Raw genomic sequence first — 26,510 nt, forward strand, 5'->3', positions numbered from 1 at the left:
ATGGAATGCTTTCCTCTGACCTTGCACAGCGCTCAGGTAAGAGTTCCCCTACAGGTTGCTTTATTCTGGCATGAAGGATTATACCTTGCGACAGGAGACAGAAATAGCCTAACAACGTGGACAAGCGAGCTGTTAGAGACATCTGAGATCCTACGCATTGGTGTCAGGCGGGCGCTGCGAGTCTTGCCCTTTTCTCCCGCCCAGTGAAACACACCAGCGTTCGCAATGGAGGAAACAAAGGGAGGCGAATTGGTCCTGCGAGTCCGCGGGGCCATCCCCAATCAGTGAACTTGAAAGAGAACTGCAGCAGAACAGGAAACAGGTTGACATTTCATCATTTTATTTTCCCATCTGTGGGACTATTACAGTTCCCTCTTTATCTGTGACATGAAAGATTAGCCTGTACTTTCATTCTAAACCACTTTCCACATCTGGAGTTTTGAAGTCCTTATCTCTGGCTTGCCACACCTCACATGCGCTTTTTCACACTAGCAACTGGAAAGTGAGGTTAGAGGCTTGTTCGTCATCCACGTGTTTCCTTCCACAAAGAGGCCAACACTGTGCCCCACACCTGCCACTAGACTCAGGGCTAATACATTAGACCTATTTTACTTAAGATATCAAAGACCGTTGGGGCGCCTGGGTGGCTCAGCTGGTTAAGCGTCCAACTTCGGCTCAGGTCATGATCTCATGGTTCGTGGTTGGAGCCTCATGTCGGGCTCTGTGCTGACAGCTCAGAGCCTGGAGCATGCTTTGGATTCTGTGTCTCCCTCTCTCTCTGCTCCCTCACTGCTTGTGCTCTCTCTCTTTCTCAAAAATAAACATTAAAAAAATTTCATTAAAAAAATTAAAAACAAAAGATATCAAAGACCGTCTTATTAGCTCACATTATTCCAGGCTCTGTGTGGCCTCATAGAGAATACAAATGATGTATTGCCCCTCATATAACTTCTAGATGGAAGGAGTGAGAAGAGTGGTGGGAAAATGAAAGGCTAACTGTTCTCTGAAGTGTTGGTACACAATTGGCAGGGATGTTTGAACTATTATCAGACATCCATTCCCGCCCCCCTTCGTTCATCCTCACTCAAGGATATGGGAAAGCTGATGTCTGTAACATCATACGGTCATAGTATAATAATCAGGATGACACCACGCTTACCTGGCAGATGTCCCTAACAGCAGAGGAGCTAGAAAGTGAGAACAGAAAGGCCTCTGCATGGCTTACACAGACCAAGTCCATCTGCCAGGCTCCTGCACACCCAAACTCAGGGGCTGTTGATTCTCATTTTAGATGCATTCTCGGAAAGCTGGCTAACTGCTTTTTAAATCCTCAGCAGATTAGAAATAGCAAATTAGTACACTTCGATGCTTACGGGAAAATGACAGCTGTCAGCCTCCCAGGGAGAGAGGGAGGGAAAATAAAAAGCATGAAATGCAGGCACAAGGCCTACAAAAACCTGGCAGACCAGGGAGACGTCTTAAAGATGTTATGATGGTCGCAGCCAGTATTCGCATGTAGCAACTCAGGAGCCCATGGCTAACAGGCAGGGATGTGACCAACATATTTTAAAAGATTTCCATCTAGAATGGTTAAGATTGAAAAAGAAAGTTGAATGCAGTGGTTCTCAACCAGGGAATGATTTTGCCCTCTAGGGGACATCTGGCAATCTGGAGACATTTTTGGTTGTCATAGCCGATTGTGGGAGCAGAGGGCAGGGGTGGGTACTGATGGCCAATGGGCAGAAGCCAGGGACACTGCAAAATACCCTGCAGCGCACAGGACAGCCCTCCCACCCGGAGAAGTATTCTGGCCCCAAATGCACACAGTGCTGAGAATGAGAAACCCTTGTTAATGGAACAACATTGCATTATTTGAAAAATTCACTTAATGTGGCTCATCTCAGATGCTACCGATGCAGGGGAGAAGGGGGCATTACTGTGTCACATCCGTCAAGTTCTTTATACCTATCAAGGCACCTTTGATCTATTTGATCTCCACAATAACCCAACGAGATAGCTAAGGGAGTGAGCACAATTTCACTTCACAGACAGGACTGCTGAGAAACAGAAGGCTAAATGGTGTTTCTAGTGATGAATAGATGTCCTGACTCCTCATTTTGTGCCTGTTCCACAAGACCACTGCTCCTTAGATCTACTTATTTCTAGAACAAAATGGGAAGAATCAAAATAGTGCTTGTTGCTAATCTATATCAAATTTAGTTTTAATAAATTAAAATGCAATCTTGGGACTTAGGTTCATCTGTTCATTCATTTTCCAAAGAGCTATTGAGAGTGGGACATGTGACACGCACAGACACCTCCTCCCTCGAAGCCTGCAGGTCACAAGTACCTTATACTTGCTGACTGGACATGTTGCAGTGAGTCTGGATAATATTCTCCACCAGTGCAAACAAAGCCTTGCAAAATCCCACGTCCTTTCCCTGTGTCCCATCAACCTCACGCTGGAGTCACACTTGATTTCTAAGCAGGCTTTGCACATTTGTGTGATTTATATACTTGCCTTTTCCTCTGCCCCTTGCACTATTTCCTCCTCCTTTCTGTCATCCAGCAAACTCATGTTCATTTTTTGGGATCCAGGATAAATGTTCCCTAATACCAGAGCTGGTAGCTTTGTCATCCGGGCTCTCCTATTATTCTATAAATATCAGAACCACATTAATTACTAGGGGTATTCAATTTATCTGCTTGCACCTCAGTCTGCTACCCTTACACTGAGTCTCTTGAGGGAGGTCATGTTGTGATTTTTTCCCTTTGCCCTTTCCAGATCCTTCTCCACTCTGCTCTGTGCCCTGGGAGGCTCACCCCTGTGAACTGCACCAGGGGTCTCCCTCTTCCTCTGGGTACCAGCGAGGATTTGCCAACGGGCAGCATCAGCAGGGGGTTTAGAAATCAGAAGAGGATTAATGGTGGAGTTTATCGTCTTCAGCTATGTCCGGGGGCAGGCCATCCTGGACTATGTATAGCTCACGGCATGAGGCCCATGCATCTCCCAGAGATGGGCGACTCCTGCCGGCCTCTCTCCAGGTCCCAGACCCTTACTCTTTCCCCTTGTGCATTTAGGCCAAGGGGTGGTAATGGCTCCCACTGTCACGATGCCCCAGGGTATAGCACCATCCCTTGTGACTTGATCTAAACCCAGTCCGTACATTTGCAATTAGCTCCTTTTCAAACCTCTCCTAAAATAACAGAATTTAATTGAGCCACTTTTCTCTTTTTACAACAGTCTTACTCAATTTAGCATCCCAGCATCTAACAATATACAATATATCGAACAAAAGATGTTCACTAAATGTTTGCTAAAAGTGTAAATGAATGAATACAGATGTTACAAAAAATTTTTTTACTGTCAGCTTTGGAATTTTTCATTTGCCAAAATAGCTGCACTCATCAAAGGTTTCGATTTCCTCAGAAGTAGTGAATTACATTTTTGAACTTGACTAGACACAGTACCACTTATTAGCATTGCTGTTCTTTGTCATTTTCAACTTTCAGAAAACAGAAACACAGTGACGTCTGTGCTTTCCCTAGAGCATCTAACAATTCTCCTTCTGAATTCTTCATTACAAACCTCAAACACAAAACAAAATCAAAGCACGAAACTGCTGTCCTAACCAAGCCCTGGTCAGAAGACTTCCACCTCTGAGGATACACATAATGACAGCTGGGTAGACAAGAAAGGGAAAAAATAAATCCAATGAGCCTCTCACATTTCAGCAAAAGTTTTCACCCAAAGAGAATATGACACATTAAATGAGCATCAGTCTCAAAGACCTTCTTTTGGAGCCTCGTTGGTAGCTGTGTTTTCTAAGTTAGCAAATGCCTGCTGTTAATGTGAAAATTGGTCTCAACTTAATTTGGCAACCAAGAAAACACATTATTTTTTTGTAGCTATTATGGTCCACAGTTAGCACTTTCCCATGCTGTCGGTGACTTGTAGAATTAATAGTAATTACAGCTACTGACCATTTCTGAAGTTTTTTTTGCAGGAGGTGATGGGTCCTATACGGGAAACTTTTTAAAGGTGATCTTCAAGACAACACTACGAGGAAGGTATCATCCTGCTGCCCTACAGAAGACACAGATGAACCAAGGGAAGGCTACTGGAAGCATTGGGATTTCAGTCCAACTATGCTGACACAGAAACCAAAGACTGGAAACTGCCCTTCTGTGCTCGATAGCTGCTCATTCCTCGTATCAAACACAGACACACAGACACATGGGGACGCTTGAAGTTTTCAGTCCATTATATACCCATTCTTTTGGTGTGAAGTGTTTGACTCTTAATCTGTCCAGGAGACCAAGTTGCTTAGTTCTGAGAGTGGGTTTGGGATGATGCTAAAGAAGAAGGTAAAGAGAAAAATAATTGAAAAAGAATGAGAGAGAAGATGAGAAATTTTAAAAAGCAGGTGCCCAAATTTTCAAATGGTAAAGTGAAATCTACCTGGTAACCAAATGCCACTTGTATTTCTGTTAATAGTCTAAGGACCTTCCCCACTAAGAGACAGAAAGCTCAAGGCTCATGCTAACTTGACTGTCTCTTTAAATGGTACCCAGCACCTAATATATTACATATATACTACAACGCAGAACAGATGGAACAGCATAAAGCAGATGCAGATCTGAAGTCTAAATAGAGACGAACAATTCTTCAGTTAACAACAAGAAAATGAGGTGGCAGCACAGACGACGTGCAAAAGGAGCAGTTGTCACGGGAGAGAAGCTACAGGGAAATGTACACATTATCACAACGGGGCAGTGCAAAAAGACTACTTTGTGGCGAAATGACATCCCCTTATGTCTTCCTGGGGTACAAACAGGCTTCCGTGGAACACTCAGGAGGAAAGCTGAAGGAAATGTGAAAAATTTAAGGCCATGGGTAGGTAAGAAGGGGCAAAAACAAACTACCCAGGGTCTCAACGGACTTCTAAGCAGAGGGCTCAGCTATTACGAGTACTTTCATACTGGGGGGAGGCACCCAAGTAATCGTAACCATGGGCTAAAGAAGAGATGTTCTTTCTCCTAAGTTCTAAAATGTATTAGCTGTATTTTTATAATTCTAACACTTTTACTTTATGGACATTCCCAAACATATACAAAAGTGGTGAGAACGGTATGATGAAATCACATTACAATCACCACCCCATTTCAACAACCATCAACGTCTGCCATTCTTGTTTCATTTCTTACTCCCTAGTTATTTCTCTTGGTGTTTTAAACCATTCTAGATAAAACGCTTTTTCTTAGTTTCCCCGTTTATAAAGTGCATCTACTTCCTACAGTTGATGTTGGGGGGAAAGGTTATAAGATGTTAAGCGCAAAATCCTGACAAAGGGAAGTATTCAATAAATGTGCCTTTTAATTCTTATGTGTGGACACATCACATAAAAACAATGACAGAGGGTGTGGGAAGAGAGGACTTTCATTGTCAAGCGTTGGGATAGAACAAAACAGGACAGGAATATTAGGTGCTTTTATGTTCTAGCATTGTTTTAAGTATTGGCTATTCGGAAATGTGAAACTCTTTGGACACACGTTTAAATGAAGTTAAGTAACAGAATGCTGTTCCAAGGCACAGAGATGTGTACCTCAGAAAAAAACCTATCAGTTTGTCAGTCCACAAGCGCAAGAGCCCTTTAATTCATCGTATTTCCATAAATGCCACCAGAAGATGGGGGAAAATGGCTGCTTAGCTTCAAGGAAGCTGACTTCTATGTTGAAGCCAGAGCTGAAACACTTCAGGAGAAAGACCCCAGCAAAGATAAAGAGGGGCGCTCTTGAAAATACAACATTAGAATCTTGTATGTAAAGGCTTAGGAGGTGCTGAGTAATGGGTCCTGCTCAGAGGCAGCCTGGCACGTAGAAAGCAGTTGGCCCTGCCATTGGGGCGGTGGGGATGGAGATCGTGCTCTCACAGGGCGCTGACAGGAAACACATAAACACTCCTTAAAAGGCTTGCGAAAATGTAAATACATGGAACGGTCCTCTCCTAAGCCAAGAGAAGATGGTTTTAATCATGTAATTTGAGACTTCCTTTACTTGGTGCAAGCTAAAGCCAGATTCCATTGCAATTGAAATAGTGCTACATTCTGTTGCTTAACATAAGTTTCAGTTTTATTTTCGGTTTAAGTCCAAGTTTCTTACTCCGTTTCTTAAGAACACCTGCAAAAATTAACACAATCTCCTAGCTAACGCTCTATCCTAGTGCTTCCTGGTACCCCCCGCCCCGCCCCCCGCCGTGGCTTTTGAACTATTGGCAACTTTACCATCCTTGGAGGGGTCTTGGTAATATCGACACTGGCACCACCTCCTCCACCTTCTGTCCCTCCCAAGATCCCCTAAAGGATAGGCTCAAATCTGGGATTTCTGGCCATATTTATAAAATTTTCCACTCTAAAATGTGTCCTCATGTTTCATTTTAATGACATCAGTAATCATGTATTGGAGTAGTCTTTTGGCTTTCAGAGCCAAAAAGGGAGGACAAAATTGTTATTCTAGAAAACAGTCTTCAAGCCTAGGTGACCCATCACAAGGTCTTCAGGATACTCATAGCTGGCTGTTTAGGATAACCATCAGCATGAAAATAAGATTGTGGCCATATGCACAAGGGTGAAATGGGTGAAGGCAGAGGCCAGGGGAAGAACGTGAACTCGAGGTACTGGAGTGACAACTGAAATCTTTAGGATGGTGACATGGACACCTGCATGGTTTTATATGTCTGCCCAGGGAATTCTGAGCCACGCCCAAACTTACATTCCCCGCAGCTGTTCTTACCTGGTTGGAGAAGTAACTGCCGGAGAAGGGAATGACACACTTTTGGGGACCTGGAAGCACTGCAAGGGAAGGACTTAAATTGAGACATAACTGCCCTGTGTAGCGTGGGAAGGACCACCAACAGAGTAAGGTTAATTCCTCAAGTACCTTCCTATTACCTCTACTATATTGCTCTTCACGTGGCCATGGCAAGTTTTATTATCCCACAGGGCAGGGCTCAGGTTATGTTGCCATTCCTTCCAATGATGATTGCCCGAGGGAGGAGAAATGGGCTGAGATGAGGCATTTTCCTAATGAGAACATCCACAGGCCCGTTATCCCGGCCCTACCATCACTACTTAATCTGCGGAGTTTTCTCAACTCTCCTTAGGACTTGTACATCTTCAAAACGTCCACAACTGCCTAATTGATTAGGACTCGGCCAGACAGCTCCAGGTGGCTAATTGGTAAAGCAATCTCTCAAAGAGTATTCGTCTTTAATTGTGGGCATTTGACATCTTTATGTAGGTTTTATGAGATATTAAATGCATTTTCAGTAGATAGCCATTGAAGCCATATGGCAGCCCTGAATATGTGGAACAAATTGGACATAATGAAGCTTGCTTGCTTCTTTATTTATTTATTTACTTATTTATTTAAGAATAACAAGATGTACTGTTGAGGGTACTTTTTACAAGTTGAGGCTAGAAATTCCGGAGTCTAGGTAGTATAGAAGACATTCTCTCGTTACTGCTTTAGGATAAATGGAAGAAGATATAAGGACCGACAGAGTCCAAAGAGCAAGGAGAGAAAGAGATTCAAAACCAGTTTTCCATATTCCAAGAGGAACATCAAAGACATATAATAAAACAGTGCATTGATTGTGTGCCCTTGTTTTCACCTAATAAGTCAGCTGGAACTAGAGTCCCTCTCTTTGGGTCCATTCATTTAATTCAATACTTATTTAGAGTCTATTAGTATAGCAAGTGATATGGATCATACTCATAACAGGTTCATGAACACTTAAGTGATCCATGAATGGGCATCAGGGGCTCTGTAATTCTCCTAAAGTGTATGTAAAATCTGTGTACAGGAATGTTTCTAAAGAGCGAGTCCACAGCTTTAATGAGATTAAAAGCCTCATAACTGAAAAAAGGTCAAGAGCCACAAAGCTCCACATCCAAGACTGTAAGGCATACAAATGTAAGACACTAAGGTGAGTGAGCAGTGAGTGCTCTCTTCCCCACCCAGACGTTTTAAGTAAAAGGTGTATACTCGGGTTATGCTGAAGAAAGTAAGGAGAATCCATAAACCCCAGAAAATGTTTCACATCTAATGTTGTTATGATTCTCAGAAAATAATTTTTGTTATCTGTAAGATCAAAAAATGTCCTAAAGAAATACAACCCAAAGTGGAAGATAAATAAAATCAGTTACAAACGAGAGGTTTGAGAAGGTGAGGCCATCTAATTCCTATGATTTTTTTTTTAATTTTTTAATCATTATTTTTAAGACAGAGACAGAGACAGGCTATGAGTGTGGAAGGGGCAGAGAGAGAGGGAGACACAGAACACAAAGCAGACTCCAGGCTCTGAGCTGTCAGCACAGAGCCTGACACGAGGTTTGAACTCACGAACCACGAGATCATGACCTGAGTCAAAGTCGGATGCTTAACCAACTGAGCCACCCAGGCACCCATGGTTCCTATTATTCTTAAGCTAGGGTATATCATTTTTGTCCACCTGGGATGAAGGCATCACTTGAACAACATGTGGACAGAGTGGGTTTGCTAGGAAAGACGTAAACATGGAGAGAACATCATTCTCTGTTCCTCCTCACCTCTGGCTGTTGAACAAACACTGGGTTGGCTTTTCAGCACATACTGCCATCTTATTTTTATTAATTGGTCTGAAAACAACAAATAATACACAGATTTTAAATCAAAGATACTTAGGCCTAATTTTAAAGAACTGAATTGTTCTACAGGATTTGCCATAAAAAAAATCCTACGATATCCCTCTTCCCTCTCCTCAACTGCCCCCCCTTCCCCAGCTTATTTTGACATTTACTTCTTTTTATCTCTTAATCACATACTTATATTGCTACTTCAAAAAATTTTTTGAGAGAGAGAAAAAGTGAGCGGGAAAGAGAGGCAGAGGGAGAAAGAGAGAGAGGGAGAAACAGAATCTTAAGCAGACTCCACGCTCACCGTGGAGCCTGATGTGGGGCTTGATCCCATGACCCTAGAATCATGACCTGAGCAAAATCAAGAGTCAGATGCTCAACCAACTGAGCCACCCAGATGCCCCTATATGGCTACTTTAAAGTGTCCAGCTTGAAAAAATGGGTCTCACACTGTGAACAGCAGACTTACACATGTGCTTTCCAATCCCTCTTCACCCCAATAATTTTCACTAAATCAAGACACAGTGTTTACATTATTATACTATTTAAATGCTACCCGGGGCGCCTGGGTGGCGCAGTCGGTTAAGCGTCCGACTTCAGCCAGGTCACGATCTCGCGGTCCGTGGGTTCGAGCCCCGCGTCAGGCTCTGGGCTGATGGCTCAGAGCCTAGAGCCTGTTTCCGATTCTGTGTCTCCCTCTCTCTCTGCCCCTCCCCCGTTCATGCTCTGTCTCTCTCTGTCCCAAAAATAAATAAAAGTTGAAAAAAAAAATAAATGCTACCCAAAACTGAGCACGGAGTGAACTACTATCAGGATTCCTCCCCTGCAGAACTACTCTTTTCCCAGGAGGTAAAATTATCTGGTTTCTTAATATGTTTGGTTTTCTAAATACTTACGGTTCATTCCGCCCCAAACTCTTCACCATTTATGTAAATACGCTGTCAAGATGTCCCATACTTTAGGTATTCTATCAATCTCATCTTCCTGGAGAAGCCTCTCCTGGAGCCTTGTTCTCAACTGAGACTGGTGCAATCCATTCCCAGAGCCTATTTTACCCTCTTCAGGAACAAATCTTCAGCCACTGGCTGGGGCGGGAGCGTGGGAGTCTCCTGAATCAAATATAATGAGTGGGAGAGGGGGTGTGGGGTCTTGTTTATTCTCAAACTTTTCAGTGGTCTTCTTTATTTTAGCTCAGATATTAGTATCTTGGGTCTGCTAATGAATTTACCATATGTCTGTCTGTTTTCCAGCTTCCAAAATGTGTGTACAGCCATCCTCCCTCTGGTCTCATGTCTTGATAGATTTATGTCCTTAACCTTTTTCTTTGCTGCTTTTCTTTTTTTTTTTTTTTTTGGTAGACAACAAATGTATAAGTGTGTATCCAATCTGCCGTCATTGTTTTTGACAGTGTTTTAAAAATCAATATTAGCGAGAACCCAGGCACCTACTTTAAGTAGGCATCTCATCAACGGCTTTTTATAAGACAACAGCCAACATATGCTTATCAGTTAATTTACAGGTGAAGAAAATGAGGCGCATTCTCCTTCAAATATGTCATTTGCTAGATTGATATAAATACAGAACACCTTATGCCCAAGTCCTTTTTTTCGCTTAACCTTCCTAATTGTAGGCTTTTGTAGAGCATTGCCTTCCTGATAGTCTACGGCTGCTTTCAGGTCCCAAATACCTGAGAATTGCTTCAGTCAATCGATACCTCTGTCATGCTCTATTACAGCTGATCAATATGGACAAGGATGCAACGAGCTGGAAGCAAGATGTTTTATTCAATCAAGTTTTTGGTCTCCTTTATTGACCCCAATACTAAACTTCTCTGTTTACAAAACTTCTATACTCCTCTTGTTTTATTCCAGCTAGCAAAAACTGTTCGCATAAAAACACCTGCGCATGCCTTCCTTCACGGTTTCAGACTGAGTCCCTCATGCTGAAGAGATTTGGACCCTAGACTCATCTCTGCCTCTATTTGTGTCTCCCATTTGTGCAGTGGGAGCTGATAAAGCTCACAAACTGGTATTCCATGGGTCTGTTGGAGTCAACAGACATATTTAGTGTGGCTGGCACAACGAAGGAAGTTTCTGGAATGGAACTGTCTTAGCGATAGTGGGGGAGGGGAAAGTACTCCATAATTTTCTGCAGTAATCACTACTTCCTACTCTGTTAACATTACCAGGTTGCTTCACAAAAGCCTATGACTTTTACACTTCTTCAATGTATTTGAGTTTTTTTGTACAATGATTATTCTGTCATATCCCCTTTAGTACTAACTTCCTTTGAGTTTATGGGCACTGTGAATAGTGTTAGCCAAAATACCCCAGAACCCTGGGACAGCAGAGGTAGACCAGCTGTGTGATCACCTGAAGTCAGAATGAGACTGTTATAAAATACAGTGATCTTCCCCTCTTTCTATATGTTTTTTCTTTGATCAAATGCCCAAGAACTAGCTGACTCTTCTTTCTGTATATTTCCATTTCCTGAATAGACATTAGTGTCAGCAATATCATTACCACCCACTTTCTTTTCTATCTCACTCTATATGTTTGTCATATGTAAATTGTGAATTCCCAGAGGGTAGAATGGTCTTGCTTGAGTTTTCATCTTTCGTTTCTAAATGTTTATTTGTATTACAATTTTTGCATTGTACATACAGCATATCGAATGGAAACATTCATTTTTATTTAGTCTTTTTTAGGGAGTCATGGAACACACTGTGTGCTAAATTTTATTGCTTTTTGGAGCCTGGTTATTAAAAGGAAAATAAATGACACAGACATAAGATAGTCTTTCCTAGCAGTCCCCTCTGTACATCCTTGACCATTCTCTAGATCATACACTTGATCTTATAATCCAAAAGACAACAACAGTGACGTACGTCCTGGATTACAGAGAGAGAGGACACATAGCAAAAAACAGAAAACAAAACCAGGCTAAAGAAGACATATTTATACTATGACCAGGCCAATGAGTAATTGCATCAGTTGGATATAATTATTGGGTAAGTGACGGGTCAGAGGAATTTCAAGTTTAAGCCAAATGGATCAGGGGTAAGTTACCATATCTCTCATTATTAGGCTGGGAAGCCATGATTCATTGTTGGAATCAACAATGCACCTATCACCAGCTCAAGATATAGAAAATTATACATAAGCCCTTCCCAGATCCTGTCCACCATGCTCCCCTCCCATGTAATCAAAATTCTGAATTTTGTGTTAATCATTTCCTTAATCTTTATAATTTATACACATATTTTAAAGCATACATTGAAATCTTCCTGCTTATGAAATTTATGTAAGCTTCATATAAACGGAATTCCAGATACTATATATGTATTCTTCAGTGATTGGCTTTTTTGGTCAATATTATTCATCCATGTGGACACACACAGATATGGTCCATTTGTTTTCCTCCTGTATAGAAGGCTGTTGATGCCACAATTGATTTATCCATTCTAAGTCAAAGGACAATTGGGTAATTTCCAGTTTTTTGCTATTAAAATCAAAGCTGCTAGAAACACTCTGATTGCCTGTCTCCTGATATACAAAGTTATTCTCTAGGTCATGTGTCTCTAGAACTTCCCAAATTACATGGAATAGAAGTTGTGAGCTAGCATGTCATTTTAATCTTGATTTTAAAGGGGCTTTAAAAAATATTTCACCATTGAATACGATGTTTGCTATAAGTTTTTTGTGGGTATACTTTATCAGATTAAGAAAGGTCCATTTGATTCCTTGTTTGCTAAGAATTTTTATTGTGGATGGTTGTAAAGTTTTATTGAATGATTTTTTTGGTATATACTGAGATGACATAAAACTTCCTCTTCTAATTAATTGACATGATAAATTACATTACATAATTTTCTAGTAACAAACTAACCTTGCTTCCAGGGATGTACTCAAATTTATGATATATCATTTAAAAATCCATTGCTTAATTTGGCTTGCTAATGTTCTTTTAATGGTTAATGTTCTAGATATTTGAATGGTGTATAATTTTATTTTCTTATACTCTGTGTCAAGTTTTGGATCCAAGGTTAATATTGGCCTTGTGGAGTAAGTTTGGGAATATTCCCACTTTTTCTGTTGCCTAAAAGACTATGTATTTTGGATTGAATATTTGGCATAACTCAAATGTAAGACCTTCTGGTCTAGTGTTCTCCAGTAGAAAAAAACATTATTACCAATTTCATTTCTTCCATGGTTAAAGGATCATTTTTCTTCTCAAATTAGTTTTGACAATATGTTTTTAGATTGTCCATTGTACACAAATTTTCAAAGTTATCTGCGTAAAGTAGTTGATAATTCGCGTTATCTGATTAACATCATGTGCCCTTTATAGACCCTTTGCATCTTTTATGTTATTTGCGCAATTTCATTTTTTCCAATCTTACTAATTCATTATTCTTTTCACAGCATCGGCTTTTGATGTTGGTGATCCTCTATTTGTGTTATCTTAGTTTTTTCCCCATTATCTTTGGGTTTACTCTGCTCTTTTTCTAAGGTTTTCAGTTGATAATTAGCACTAATTTTTTTTCTGATATAAGCATTCAAGGCTATAAATTTCTTATTAAGTACTACTTTAGCTTCATCTCATATATTGTTTAGTACTTATCATTTCCATAATTCTTATTATGATTTTATTATGATTTGACCCAAAGGGTATTTAAAAGTGGGTTCTAAAATTTCTGTATGTATCCATTTGTCTTTTTATAACTGATTTGTTCATCTTCTTATGGTAAAATGGATTCTTTACTTTTTGTAGAGATGGGCTTTATGCCTCACAACATGAATAATTTTTATAAATTACTGTGTCTTCCTCCAAGGAATTTCTATTCCCTGTTGGAACAGTGTTCTCCATATGTCCTTGAGGTCAGGCTTATTCTTTGTGCTGTCCTACTTTTGTATATTGTACTGAAAACCGTTAAGTAACAACTTCCTACTATGATGTGGGTTGTATATTTTTCACTGTAATTCTGTTCATTTGTTTTTAGTATTTGAAACTATCCTATTCATTATATATAAACACAACATGATTACAGTGTCCTGAGAAATGTTAACTTTCAAGAAAATTCACCTCTTTAGCGTACTATTTTTTGCCTTTGATAGTATCTTTGCTTGTTTTATTAATGATGGCTTCCTTTAGGTTAATGTTTGCCTGGAATACCTTTTTCTAACCTTTACTTTTGACCATCCTGTGTCTCTTATAAGCAACATATAGGTGAATTTTGTGTGATAGTGTGTGTGATCATGTGTGTGTGTGCGCGTGTGTGTGTGTTTTAACTGGTCTGACAATCTTTGTCTTTTAACAGGGAGGGATAATGCAATTGCATTGATTTTTGGTTACTGAAATATCTGGATTCATTTTTCCAATTTTATTTTGTGGCATCTGTTCCACTTTTCACTATTTCTATTTTATTACCACTTTTCCTTCTTGACTTACTGAGGTTTTTTGCTTTTGAAGTATTTCTTCTATGAGCTTAGAAATTATAGACTATGTAGAATTTAAGAAAACAGCCGAACATAGGGGAAGGGAAGGAAGAATAAGATAAAAGCAGAGAGGAAGACAAACCATAAGAGACTCTTAAATACTGAGAACAAACTGAGGGATGCTGGAGGGATTTAGGGTGGGGAAATGGGTTAGATGGGTGACGGGCATTAAGGAGTGCACCTGTTGGGATGAGCACTGGGTGTTACATGTAAGTGGTGAATCACTGGGTTCTACTGAAACCATTATTACACTATACATTAACTAACTTGGATTTAACTAAAAAGAAATTATAGACTACAGGTACCCTCCATCACCTGGAGTCACAAACAACAGCTTTTCTGTGGTGTGGGTCTTTTTTTTTTTTTTTTCCTAATTCACCTATTAAGCATGTCACCTTTTGGGGTCCTGGCTTTTGGTAAAGGATTTTTTGTAAAGATTCAACCTCTCATCCTGCTCAGTATCCACTTTAACTCCTGTCCATCCTTCTCCCATCCTGGTCATAGTGCTAAAACTTAGACCAGAGGATGCCAGCTGTAAAATCTGCTTACTCCTGTGAAGTAGAGTTTTCTGGATGTTCCTTGACTTTGACTGTTCTCCCCTCTATCTCTGTATCTATCTGTCTACCTACCTACCTATTTATCTATCATCTAGCACATTTAGGTGCAGACTGGGAGGGTTTCCTCTAAATATTTGGCCATTAATCTTGCTAGAAATGGAACACCACACTTTGGTTCTGATGCAATCATATCCTTATGTAGTTTTGACAGGTTTATGCAAGCCTGGGACAAAGGGGAAAAAGTAATATATTTGATTTGTAGGTCTCCTGCAAAATTTGCAGGATTAAACTCTCAGATGATATTCTTTAGGGAATCAAGGAAACAAAAGGGATGAACCCTAATAAAATGCCTTCCTTCCACTATGCATATTATGTTCGTATACTCACTTTATTTAATCCATATAACGACTCCATGAGATAGTTATTATTATCCTCATTTTATGGATGAGGTACCTGAGACCACATTTTGAGGATATTAAATTACCGAATTGGGATTCAAACTCTTGCCTATCTAATTCCACAGTCTGTACCCTTTCCTGAGTTATGCTGCCTTTCTCCAGAGGGCTCAGAGGGATTCTTTTTGGAGCTGGTAAAAACAATCCTGGTTAGTCTTTCCCTGGTAATTTTCATAGCAAACAATGCAGCTATTTACCCAGCATTGGTTAGAACTCTGCTAATTGCTAGCACTCATTCTGTTAGCAAACATGGTATTTATTGACTCCAGAAAGAGTCCAGATTGTGGGAAAACATAAACAGTGATAAAATACACAAATGCTTTCAAAGCAAACCTTTGTTTGGGCCCTAGTGTCAAACAGTTTTTATTTTTAATTGTCATTTTTACTTTTGACCAAATCTCTCCCATTCAATACTCTTTAAACCCCTGAGAGTAATTAAGCCTTCCATAAAATCTCCTGATGTCAGTTCATATACTAAATCTCATAATACACACACACACACACGTATATATGTATATGTATACATATGTATATATGTATATATATATGTATATATATATGTATGTATATATTTGTTTATGCAAGTGCCTATGCAGCCCTGCAGGCCAAGCCTACACTGTTACTGAAGGCCACCTTGCCAAGTCTAATGGATGACCCAAGAGTGCCATAGACAAGCTAATCTTATTTTATGTCTCTGCTTTATCACCATGGAACTTACCTCAGGCAAAAGGTTGAGAAAAAGGCTCTCTCTCCTTGTCTTTCTACACATCCCCCTTTCCCTAGCTTAACCTGAATGTCTGAAGTGTATCCAAGAGAGCTCCAGCATCTTGGCAGCTTAGAGAACAAACCATAAAGATGGCACATGGGCCCGTTTTCCCTGGTTATGTCACTAGACCATTCACTGGTCATTGGCTGCCTTGCCAGTGGAACATAACCATTTCTGCTCAAAACCAGGTTGGAAGCAACATACTCCGACAACTCACTCTCGAGACATATGGGAAGGGGTTAGAGTTTGGATCACTGTAATTTAGGGGTCAGTGATCACAAATGCAAAGCAAGCAAGGCAACTTTTCTATTTCAAGGCTTCATACATGATCAAAGACACCAACATGGCAGTGTAAAGTGAAGAGAAGTGAAGGTGCATTGTTTCCATGACATGGGGCCATATGTATCTGCAAAGTGGCTCCTAAGATGTTGTCATTCCCTGGCTTATAAAAGGCTCTAACTCCTTTGTGCAAGATTTGCCCCAAAATACAATTTAGAAGGGAAAAAAGTATTAGCATGCTCTCCCAGTGGATGTCTCTAGTTCTGTTATTAAAACGAAATGGGTGTGTTTACATAATCTGGGTATTCAGGGAAAAAATTACGCAGTTCTGTGTAATTTTCCCCAGAGTTGAAATTGAACAAAAATCAATTGCACATCTGGGTCTGGGGCTGCTTCAGCCTCTGATGCAAAAATGAAGATGAATTCCAAGTGATCAAAATGCGCAGAAGTGCTCACCCCTGACAATTTTTTCCCTCCCTGGAATGGAAATTATAACAACTGTTTTTCTGAAAGATAAATTACAATCAGCTGGTGTTAGTTTTATTATTTTTTTAAGACCTTCTACTGATCAGACTAATAGTATTTTATTATTGAGTACACATGAAAAGAAAAACATCCTAACACTTTCCCATGATTTTAACTGGAAGGAAATCTAGATCAAACTGGGGTGTGCCTTGTGTATTTTAATATTAGGCAATAATCATACACTACCCTCTTCTCATTAATGTTTATGATGAACATTAATCGGAAATGGTTACGTGAGAAGTGAGGCAAACGCTGTATCTTTTTTTTAACATGTAAGCAAATTTAATTTTTATGTTTTATTTTTATTACTTTTATTTATTTTTTTGAGAGAGTAGGGGAGGGAGTGGAAAGGGAGACAGAGAATCTTAAGCAGGCTCCATGCTCAGTGCAGAGCCCGATGTTGGGGCTCAATCTCACAACCATGAGATCATGACCTGGGCCGAAATCAAGAGTCTGATGCCTAACAGACTGAGCCCCACAGGCACCCTGGAAATTTAATCTTTAAATCTAGGTATTTTAAAGCAGTACAGAATTTCCAACTGAGGGGCATAAAACAGTAAGCTCAGAGAGAGAAGATAAAGACAGAAGACATTTCCATGGGTTAGAGTGACTCGGGAAAACCTTAAAGAGAAACACTGTATCTTTTTAAACTTGCTTTTAATCACCCATTTCTGGTCCACATCTGAATTATGCTCTCAACTGTAGCAAAGACTATAACCGTCAGATACAGAACTGAAATAGTTAATGCTCCCACCATTTCCTCAGTTTGACATTGTGGGGTGCATCATCAGTGTTTTATATACATAAGAGGGAATAAGTAAAGTCTATTTTAACATTGTAATCAAGACATGCATATTTGATGAATTTTGCTGATTTCCGTGCAGCACAATCCTGTTCATGTGCATCTGAGAGGTCTGTGTTTCTTTGTGGAACAGCTAAGGGGAGATGCACTGCTTGACCCGGTGGGATTCACTTCACCAAATAAACAGTTGGGTCAGCAGACAACGTGAGCACAGACAGCAACACATTCCAACACACTTACCTTGGCGAGTTTCTCACCTTCAAATAATTCCCTTCTAAAGGATACTACTGAGATTCAGAGTGGACCCTTGCACTTTCTCTCCACTGGCACACAGGACTGGGTCATTTTAGTGGTGGTGACGGGTGGGGGCGGGGGGTGGCGGGAAGCACAATAAATGCTTGTAGGCTTCCTTCTTCTGCAAGTGCCCAGATAAACCACAAAATCAATAGTCATAACATTTTCTTTAGCTGAACAAGGAATTCCAAAAGCAAATCCCTGTGTAAATGATAGCACAATGTCTTCATTCTTAGTCAAAACAGACTTTTGAGTCCATTGTTATGGTGTTAGAACGAATGCAAAGCATTCCCCTAGTGCCATTTTGTAGCCAAGCAACTCAGAGAGGAGCATGGTCACTCAGACTACATACAGCTTATCTCCAGTCAGCTGCGTTGCCCACTCTATGCTACCAGGGCAGGGTAAACTTGAGTTTGAGATAGAATCAAGGACAAAATTATCATCATTGATACCTCCGGGGTGATTTTGTACTACAGCCCTCAGTGGAAATATAGCAAAGGTGGCCTGAACGCTGCTGATAGTACTTAATGACCTGGGGAGGGGGGGCGGGGAGGTTATGACTCTGGACTATCAAGCTTAGGAGCAATAAAAAAAAAAAAAAAGTTTTCGATCAGCTTCCAAGAGCAGGCTCCAAACAGCAGCAAAAGGGAAAGAAAAGGTTCACGCATTCTTCAGAAACGAGAAGAAACCGGTTTGAGAACACACATAAATGGTGGCAGGGGGTTATTTTCTCATTAGGCAACTGAGACTTATCTTAACTGTATGACTATACACGTACCGTGCCTCAAGCACTCTGCGTTCTCTAGAAAGTACAATTGCAGGCTATGTCAACCACCTGCTCAGGAACAAGTATCTCTGTGTTTTTAGTTTAAGTGGCAGACGGGTACACTCTGGGTCCCCAAGTAGAAATCACAAGGTTGCCCTACCTCGTCCTACATTGGTGACCTCATCCTAGTAACAGCCTTCATGGCACCTTATGTTTACAGGGACATAGTTAAAACTCATTCACATCTCATCTAAATTCAATTGCAGGAACAGCTAGCGGTATATCAGTCTGGAGAATACCATAATTTCTCTTCAATATGGAACCTGATGCACAGATTTTCCTAAGGTCTGCCAATTAGCTTACTCTAGAACTGAAAGGGTCCTGTGGGAACTCATTCTGGCCTCTAATTTCATAGATCAGGACGTAGAGGATGAGAACGAAAGGTCACATGGTGAGTTAGTAAGAGAGAAAGAAGTGCCAGACTAGAGACTCAGAATCCAGTGCTCTTTTAAAATGTCGTGTTGCACGTGTCTAGACAGGAGGCCCCTCTCCTTCCGTGCTTTCCTGTGTGCAGTGGTTGTGGGTCTAGGAATGCAAGAGCTGTGAGGCAGGGACTCTTTCTTGCTCACCCTTTTACCGTCAATTCCTAGAGCAGAAAACATTCTGTGACAGGTGTGTAACAAATGTTAGGTGAATGAATGGATGTCTTCTAGTAGATACTAGGCATTTTTAGGAATAGATGGCTGACATTGGGCTCGCTGCTCTCAGCACAGAGCCTGCTTCAGAACTCTGTCCCCCCCTCTCTCTCTGCCCCTGCCCTGCCTGTGCTCTCTCAAAAAGATATAAAACATTAAAAAAAAAAAAAAAAGAAAAAAGAAAAAAAGGAATATGTTGCTGACATTTGGCATAAAGTAACAATCTCTTGACCAGAGAAAGGGAAGATATGTTATCTTTTGCTGTCATCTCTGTAAATGACATGAAACATCTAGAAGTACCTTAGAAACCTGCCTTGGATGGGGGAGGGGTTCCGACTCAGGCCCTGAGATAAGCTGGAAGAGTGCTGAGTAACCCCGGTCATAGGCTTCCTTAGTATGACTCAGTAGACATCCTAGTGAGTAGGATGGTTAGAAGCCAGCCCCCAATTTCTAAAGCCATACCTCCTCTACCCTCCCTAAAGTTTGCTTGGCACCCATTTTTCTACATTAAAGGCTAGGTTTGTCCCTAGGGAGTCACATCAAACTGTATATCCTCTCCCACCAAGTAGGTATGGAGAGCCACTGTTTATACAGGAATTATATCCTTCAGGTACTTTTGGTAGAAATGAGGTCAATACCACTGAAGACTTAAAATGATCTCTGTTTTAAGGCAAGTGATTTGGGGAAAGGGGTAAGCAACTGGGGTTGGGTGACACTGCTTGGTAATAGCTTAATTTGCCTTGGTTACAGTTCAAGTCCTCCGGCTTCCATTTTCTTATCTGGCCATCATGATCCTATACTGCAAGGATATATATTTCCACTTTTTTTCAGAGAGGAAACCAAGGTTTGGAGTGGCTACGACACATGTTCAAGGTCAAACATGTGGAGAAACTTGAACTCAGGTCTTCTCATTCCAAGTCCATTTTCCTTCCCATTTTTCTACAGATGTGAGGTCCAAGCCAGGTAAAGGCTCTTCCTGCCTCTGATCTCCCTGTACAGGCTGGCGCAGGCTATCTGCTGAGCAGGTTGAAAGCTGGGCTCCAGCAGCTGGCCATTTCTCCTATGATCCAAAGAACATGAAACTTCTCTGTAAGCCCAACCTGTCAGTCTTCTGCAATTTGTTTCTCTTGCCTTTCAAACATACATTTTGCTCTAAGCTTACAGAAATTGTTGAAGTTGAAATTCCAATTAACCCAGGCAGTAAGTGCTGTAAGTATACGGGAGTTTTATTTTCAACGAAATGAGAAGGTACCTCAAATGTTACTGGAATTTGCTGAAACTGGACAGAGATCAGGATTCAGACGCTTCAGCTGGCACCACCCAGTTGTTCCCTCTAGAAACCCAGGAAGAGGCGCAGGTTTTCAAAGCAAATATGACTATTTTTATCAGGCAGGCTGTTTTCATGAGCTGTGGTTCCCTGCCATATTTTCATTTTATCTTTTCATCAGTCAGATATATTTTGTTTTTCCTCTTTTCCCTTTAAGTAGATCATTTAAGCCCAAATTAGGCATCAGGTAGGATGAGCTGGACACAACTGCTACCATGGATTAAATATACAAACAATAAAAATTCGAATGAGCCTCGACATATTACAAATAAATCCAGCTCCAAGTGTGGCTGCATGTGGAATTTCGCTTTATATTTGGCTAGGACTCATGGAGAAAAATGCTTGGTGCTCCCTCTCTGGCACTTCACTTTTAGGGGAAGTGCTGTCTCCTGGTAAAACAAGATACTGCTTTTCAGACTCCTTTAGAATTTATTCTCTGACGTGTCAATGGTACCTTTTGGGACGTTGATCAACAAATATGGTTTGAGCCCCTACTATGAGGTCAGAACCACACCAGGCATGCAAGGAATATAAAAGCCAGAGTGAGAGATTCTTATTCTTTAGGTACTGATGGGCTAGCTTTGGAAGGGTAGATATGCAGCCCAAATGTTCTATTCCTCATTTGCATACCCATGAAAGATGCCGTGATTCCACCACAGCATTCTTCACACACACCTAGTAAATGGTCTTGCAATCTTCATCTAATCAGCCATATCCAATTTAAATTGGTACAAGAATGAGGTGAAAAGCTTACTGGCCACACCTGAACTAGTTTGTGAGGCAAAGCTAAAGACAAGAGTAAGAAAGACCAAGTGTTGAATCTTCTATAGAGAGGATTTCCATTGGGTCTTATGGGCAGGGCCAGAACTTAGAGAGATGAAGGGGAACAGAATTAACAGATTCCAAAGAGCAAATGTATGGATAGAGGAGATGAAAATGGAATATAAATATGGAATAGGGTTTGTCTTGGGATTGCAGAGTAGGGTTCTGTTCTCATTATCTGGGAATTTCATCCAGAAACTTCCCCTATTGTGGTTATGTTCCCATGCATAAATCCTAAGTATGGAGACATAGTGGTTTCTGATGTATAGATGCCCAGTGGCACCCTAAAGTATTATGTATCACATTCTGGAAGGAGTGTTAGCTCATTCTCAAAACAGAGAGAGGACTCTGAGTCATAGCTTTCATGTCAATAAAATGGGTAATTTTCTTTTTCTAAGTTTATTTATTTACTTTGTGAGAGAGCACACATGAGCGAACATACAGGGGAGGGGCAGAGAGGGAGGGACAGAGAGAATCCCAAGCAGGCTTGGGGCTTGATATCATGAACTGCAAGATCATGACCTGAGCTGATATCAAGAGTCAGATGCTTAACTGACTGAGCCACCCAGGTGCCCCAGTGGGTAATTTTCTACCAAGCTCTTTAAATGAAACCTTTCCAAATATGTTATTTTAGATTCATTATAGGCAAACCTGATAGTCACTTTTTGCCCCCTTTATGATAAAATGAAGAAAGCTCCAACTTTCCTGCACTTCTTACAGATAGATGAAACAATAAGCCAACCCCCTTGTCTTTTGCAGTTTGGGCATGGACCTTGCTTGAGGCAGGACTGGCTAGTATGACCTCTTAACTTCCCTTCAAGTGGCAAGATTCTATAAATTTTCCCACTGAATTGGACAAGAATCCACATATCCTGCTTTGAACATCTACACAGTTAGACTGACACGTGAATGCCTGTGATTTCCTGGTGTACCCCAGTTCCCTCCAAACTTCACCCATAGGATATTTTTTACTATCTAGACAAAAATGAAACATCCAGACCGACTGTAAATGCTGGTGTAAAATTCATTAAGTTCCTTGCAATTACTAGAGGTGACATATTATATACTCGGCATCACTGTTTTCTAGAAAATAGGCTATAGGAGAATCTTGGAAAAGTCGTGGATAGAAAGTCATGTGATGTTGAAACTACATGATCCTAGACAGGTAAGTGACCTTGCGAAAGTTCCTTCTGATTTCTGTGTAGGTTCAGAGGTGTGGATTATGTGCTGCCCTATCCTCTTATATCCAGGCAGCCTCCTCCTGATTTCCTGTTTGATTTCTCTTTTAGTCATATTTGTTCAGAAATGGTCATAAGAAGGAGTCTGGAATATTAGCTGCATGGGTGGACTTCTAGGTGACACCTCACAATTCTGAGTGGTTTTGTAATCCATTTTGCCCAAATTTTGCAGCGGGCGCTCATGAGTCTTGAATCTTTCCATGGGAAATCTGATAGTGCCCATATTATAGCCATCATATAAACTTTGGGAGAACACAGGATTTTTTTAAAGAAGTAGGTAAGCAGAAAAAGCTAAACAATCCAAATAACAGCTTGAATTTGTTGTATTTAATGAACTAGGAATGTTGCCATTAAAAAACAAGAAACCAATGCTATTTTCTCAGGTGGTTGTGGCATCAACAAACTTCCCGAAAACCCTTTTCCCCTTTCTTATTAAAAAATTTTTTTAACGTTTATTCATTTTTTGAGAGACAGAGACAGAGCACAAGACAGGGAGGGGCAGAGAAAGAGGGAGACACAGAATTCGAAGCAGGCTCCACGGTGTCAGCACAGAGCCCAATGCGGGGCTCGAACTCACAAACTGTGAGATCATGACTTGAGTTGGAAGCTTAACTGACTGAGCCACCCAGGTGCCCAATCCTTTTCCCCTTTCTACTATCATCCTTCCAAAAGGCCTACTAATTTAGAATGGCATATTTTTTTCTTTTACAGTTTATTAAAAAAATGAAGTTTATTTTTGAGTGAGTGAGTGAGAGAGAGAGAGAGAGAGAGAGAGAGAGAGAGAGAATGAACAAGCAGCAGAGGGGCAGAGAGAGGAAGAGAGAGAGAGAGAGAATCCCAAGCAGGCTCTGCACCGTTACTGCGAGGACCCTGATGCGGGGCTCAAACTCACAAAATGAGAAATCGTGACCTGAACCCAAATCAAGAGTCAGACACTCATGTGATTGAGCCATCCAGGCACCCCTAGAATGGCATGTTTGAAGAACTGTCCTGCATAGATAATATGGCATAGTGGAAATGGACACAGGATTTGGAGACAACATGGGATCATTTCAGTACCAGATCTGTTCCTTTCTAATTGTGTGGCAGTAGACAATTCGCTGACATTTGTTCAGCCTTGGTTTTCTTGTTTGTAAGCTGGGAATAATTTACGAATTTCACAGAATTATTGCAGAGACTGAATGGGACCTAGTCCAGTACGTGGCATAGGGTGGGTATATGACAATTGCTAGTAACTGCTATTGTAGAAGTCTGACCCTTTGGGAACCCTCGTTTGATACCTGGAGAAAGACAGGGCATGGCTGGTTGTATAACAGTGATGCTTGAGTTTGGTGGGTGGGGCAAGCATATGTCAGAAAGATGTGTTGGGCTTTTCCATCCAAGAGGCAGTTAGGGATGGCAATTTTCTTGTCTTTGTTGGGGACTGTTCATGTCTGTACGTGGTTTGTTTCCTGTTTCTCATCAATCTGTCTTCCTTCCCTCTTGTGAAATCCATCCAGCCTTTTCCTTCCAGTATCTTTAAGAAATGTAATAAAGGCCAACACTACCACTCCCTTACTCCACAGAGATGAGAACATTTTCTTCTCTTACCCCTGAGGCGATGTGTCATAAGCCAGCAGAGTTCTTCTGCTCCATGAAACTAGGAATCCAGGGTGGTGGACCAGGAGTCTGTGAATATGAAGGGGACGGATCAAGGGAGGAAGGAAGCAAGCCTGTGTGTCAGGTGGATTTGTGACTCTTAATCAACCTATGCACTAGAAGAACTAGGTAGATTCCATTTGAGAGTGGTAAGAGAGGTTTAGAGAGGTCAGATTAAGAAGCCACAGTCTCAGTGTCCATCACAGAATCTATATTCAGAATCAGAATTTGGTTTCTTAGGTGGGTATTCCTGAAATCACCAATCTGTGCCTACCACGTTGAATACAGTCAGGAAGGCAGCCTGGCTTCACAAGTCTGAAAGAACCCTCTTAAACTTTTGCTCTACCATTTACTATCTCTATGACCCTGCATTTTTTTTTTTCTCAGCTTTAATACTGAGCTGACTTAAAGACTATTTAAGATAACACGTGTGAAGCACCTTGTGCCTAGAAAATAAGAAACACTCAGCAAACTCAGTATCTGGAACCAAGAAATGAAGGAAGAATGTTTTCTAAACTAACAGCAAAATTAAAAATGAACAGGCAGGAAAAAGACCTAAGGACAGTAAAAAGAAATAGTTTATCTACCAAAAGAGTTGGGATGATGCAGAGAGTCAGAGGGAAACCCTAACTTTGACATTCATCATCACCCTGCCTCCTGACAGAATCAGCTGGTACCCAGTTTTTACTCATCTGTATAACTCATGATATTAATTTGTAATAAATGGAAAAAAAAAAGAAAAAAGAAAAAAAAGAGAGGACTAGGGGAAAAGGGTCACTCGTGATACATCTGTAGGGGTTTTTGTTGTTTGATGTTTTAATTTACGATTACTACTGTTTATACCTTTTGTTTTCCTTGTTGCCCTAGGGAGGTATTGGCAAAGTATGGATCTTCGTGAAATTATGAATGGGTGGGATTTCAAAAACTTGTTCATTTATGAGAAAGCCCCTAATAAATATACAGTCTGCACAGTCACACTTTCTACCCATGCTTACTCTGGCCTTGGATCATCAGGATAGGAAAATAACATGGAAAACTTCTGCTTTTCTGGATTGCCGAACATTTAAATCCCTTAATTCCTGAGAGATCCAAGCTTGCCACTGACAACACTATCACAGGACGTCACGCGCTACCTGTCCTGAAGACCAAGCTCTGGCCTCTGAGCAGGAGTAAATTTTCCTATCACAAAAATAACAATGGAAATGATGATAAGCAGTGATAACAATAGTTACTACGATGCCAGTTTCTGTGCTAAAAGTTTTATAGATATTATCTTTAATCCTGAAAACAAGGCTTTAGGTAGGTATTATCATCCCCATTTATGAATATAAAAGTCGAGGATTATAGATGTTAACTAAAATGCCAGAGATCATAGTTAGCTTCTAGTAGTGCTGGAATGAAATTCAGGTCCATATGACAATAACATTTTCTTAGGCTATCACCCTGTGCTGTCTGTGATGACCTTCAGAAAGTCAGATATTTTCAAAGTTTTGAAAATTCAGATTTTGATGGCCATGGACCTTCTTTCTCATCACTTGTTTTCCTTCTGGAATGCAGCTTGCAACCACCGGGGACCGGGGCTCTAAGGCAGTGATTTCAGATTTCTTGTAGACCATCATGAAGTACAATTAGTTCATAATAATTAGCAAGAAACAAATGCTTCTTAAAAAAAATCCAATCACTTAAAATGATTTTTAATTTCATAATGACTGGTATATAATTATAGCAGAACAGAGCTATTTAGTTAGGAAAAAAAAATAACTTCAAAGATGAGAGCTCATTTAGTGTTTATTTGCTCTGGGGTTCTAATTACTCTGAAAACTACCAAAACTTTGTATATGATTACTAACAGCATTCAATAGCAGCGTGGAGGGAACCTGAGCCAATCTTTTTCTTTCTTTTCTTTTCTTCTTCTCCATTAACATGGTGGGAATAAATAGCGAATGGTAAATACCAGCAGCACATATTCACTATGTCATTATTACTCTCCTGTTCTGTTGCCAATTCAGGTGTCCTACGTTAAACAATAAAAAATAAAACCAAACATGTCTTCCTGGCCATTTTCAAAAGGAGACCAACCAAGGAGGAACACTAACCACGATATTGTTTTTCTGTAATATATTAGCAAATCCTGGTAGCTTCAATTTGGCTTCATTACATTTCCAATATATGC

General features: G+C 40.5%; 1 protein-coding gene across 3 annotated transcripts in view; it reads right to left on the minus strand.

Annotated features, from left to right (window-relative positions):
- SAMD12 (sterile alpha motif domain containing 12) overlaps window positions 1–26,510 on the minus strand; it is a 388,238-nt gene that overhangs the window by 61,304 nt on the left and 300,424 nt on the right. The window contains exon 5 of one of the 3 annotated variants that reach the window (XM_023248162.2): window positions 24,290–24,367. The exons of the other annotated variants lie outside the window; for them this stretch is intronic. Coding sequence (XP_023103930.1) covers window positions 24,339–24,367 — 29 coding nt within the window. The 3' untranslated portion in view covers window positions 24,290–24,338. The remainder of the gene's footprint in view (window positions 1–24,289; window positions 24,368–26,510) is intronic. 3 annotated transcript variants of the gene reach the window in all.

The sequence above is a fragment of the Felis catus genome, chromosome F2 (assembly GCF_018350175.1).
Source record: "Felis catus isolate Fca126 chromosome F2, F.catus_Fca126_mat1.0, whole genome shotgun sequence".
NCBI lineage: Eukaryota > Metazoa > Chordata > Mammalia > Carnivora > Felidae > Felis > Felis catus.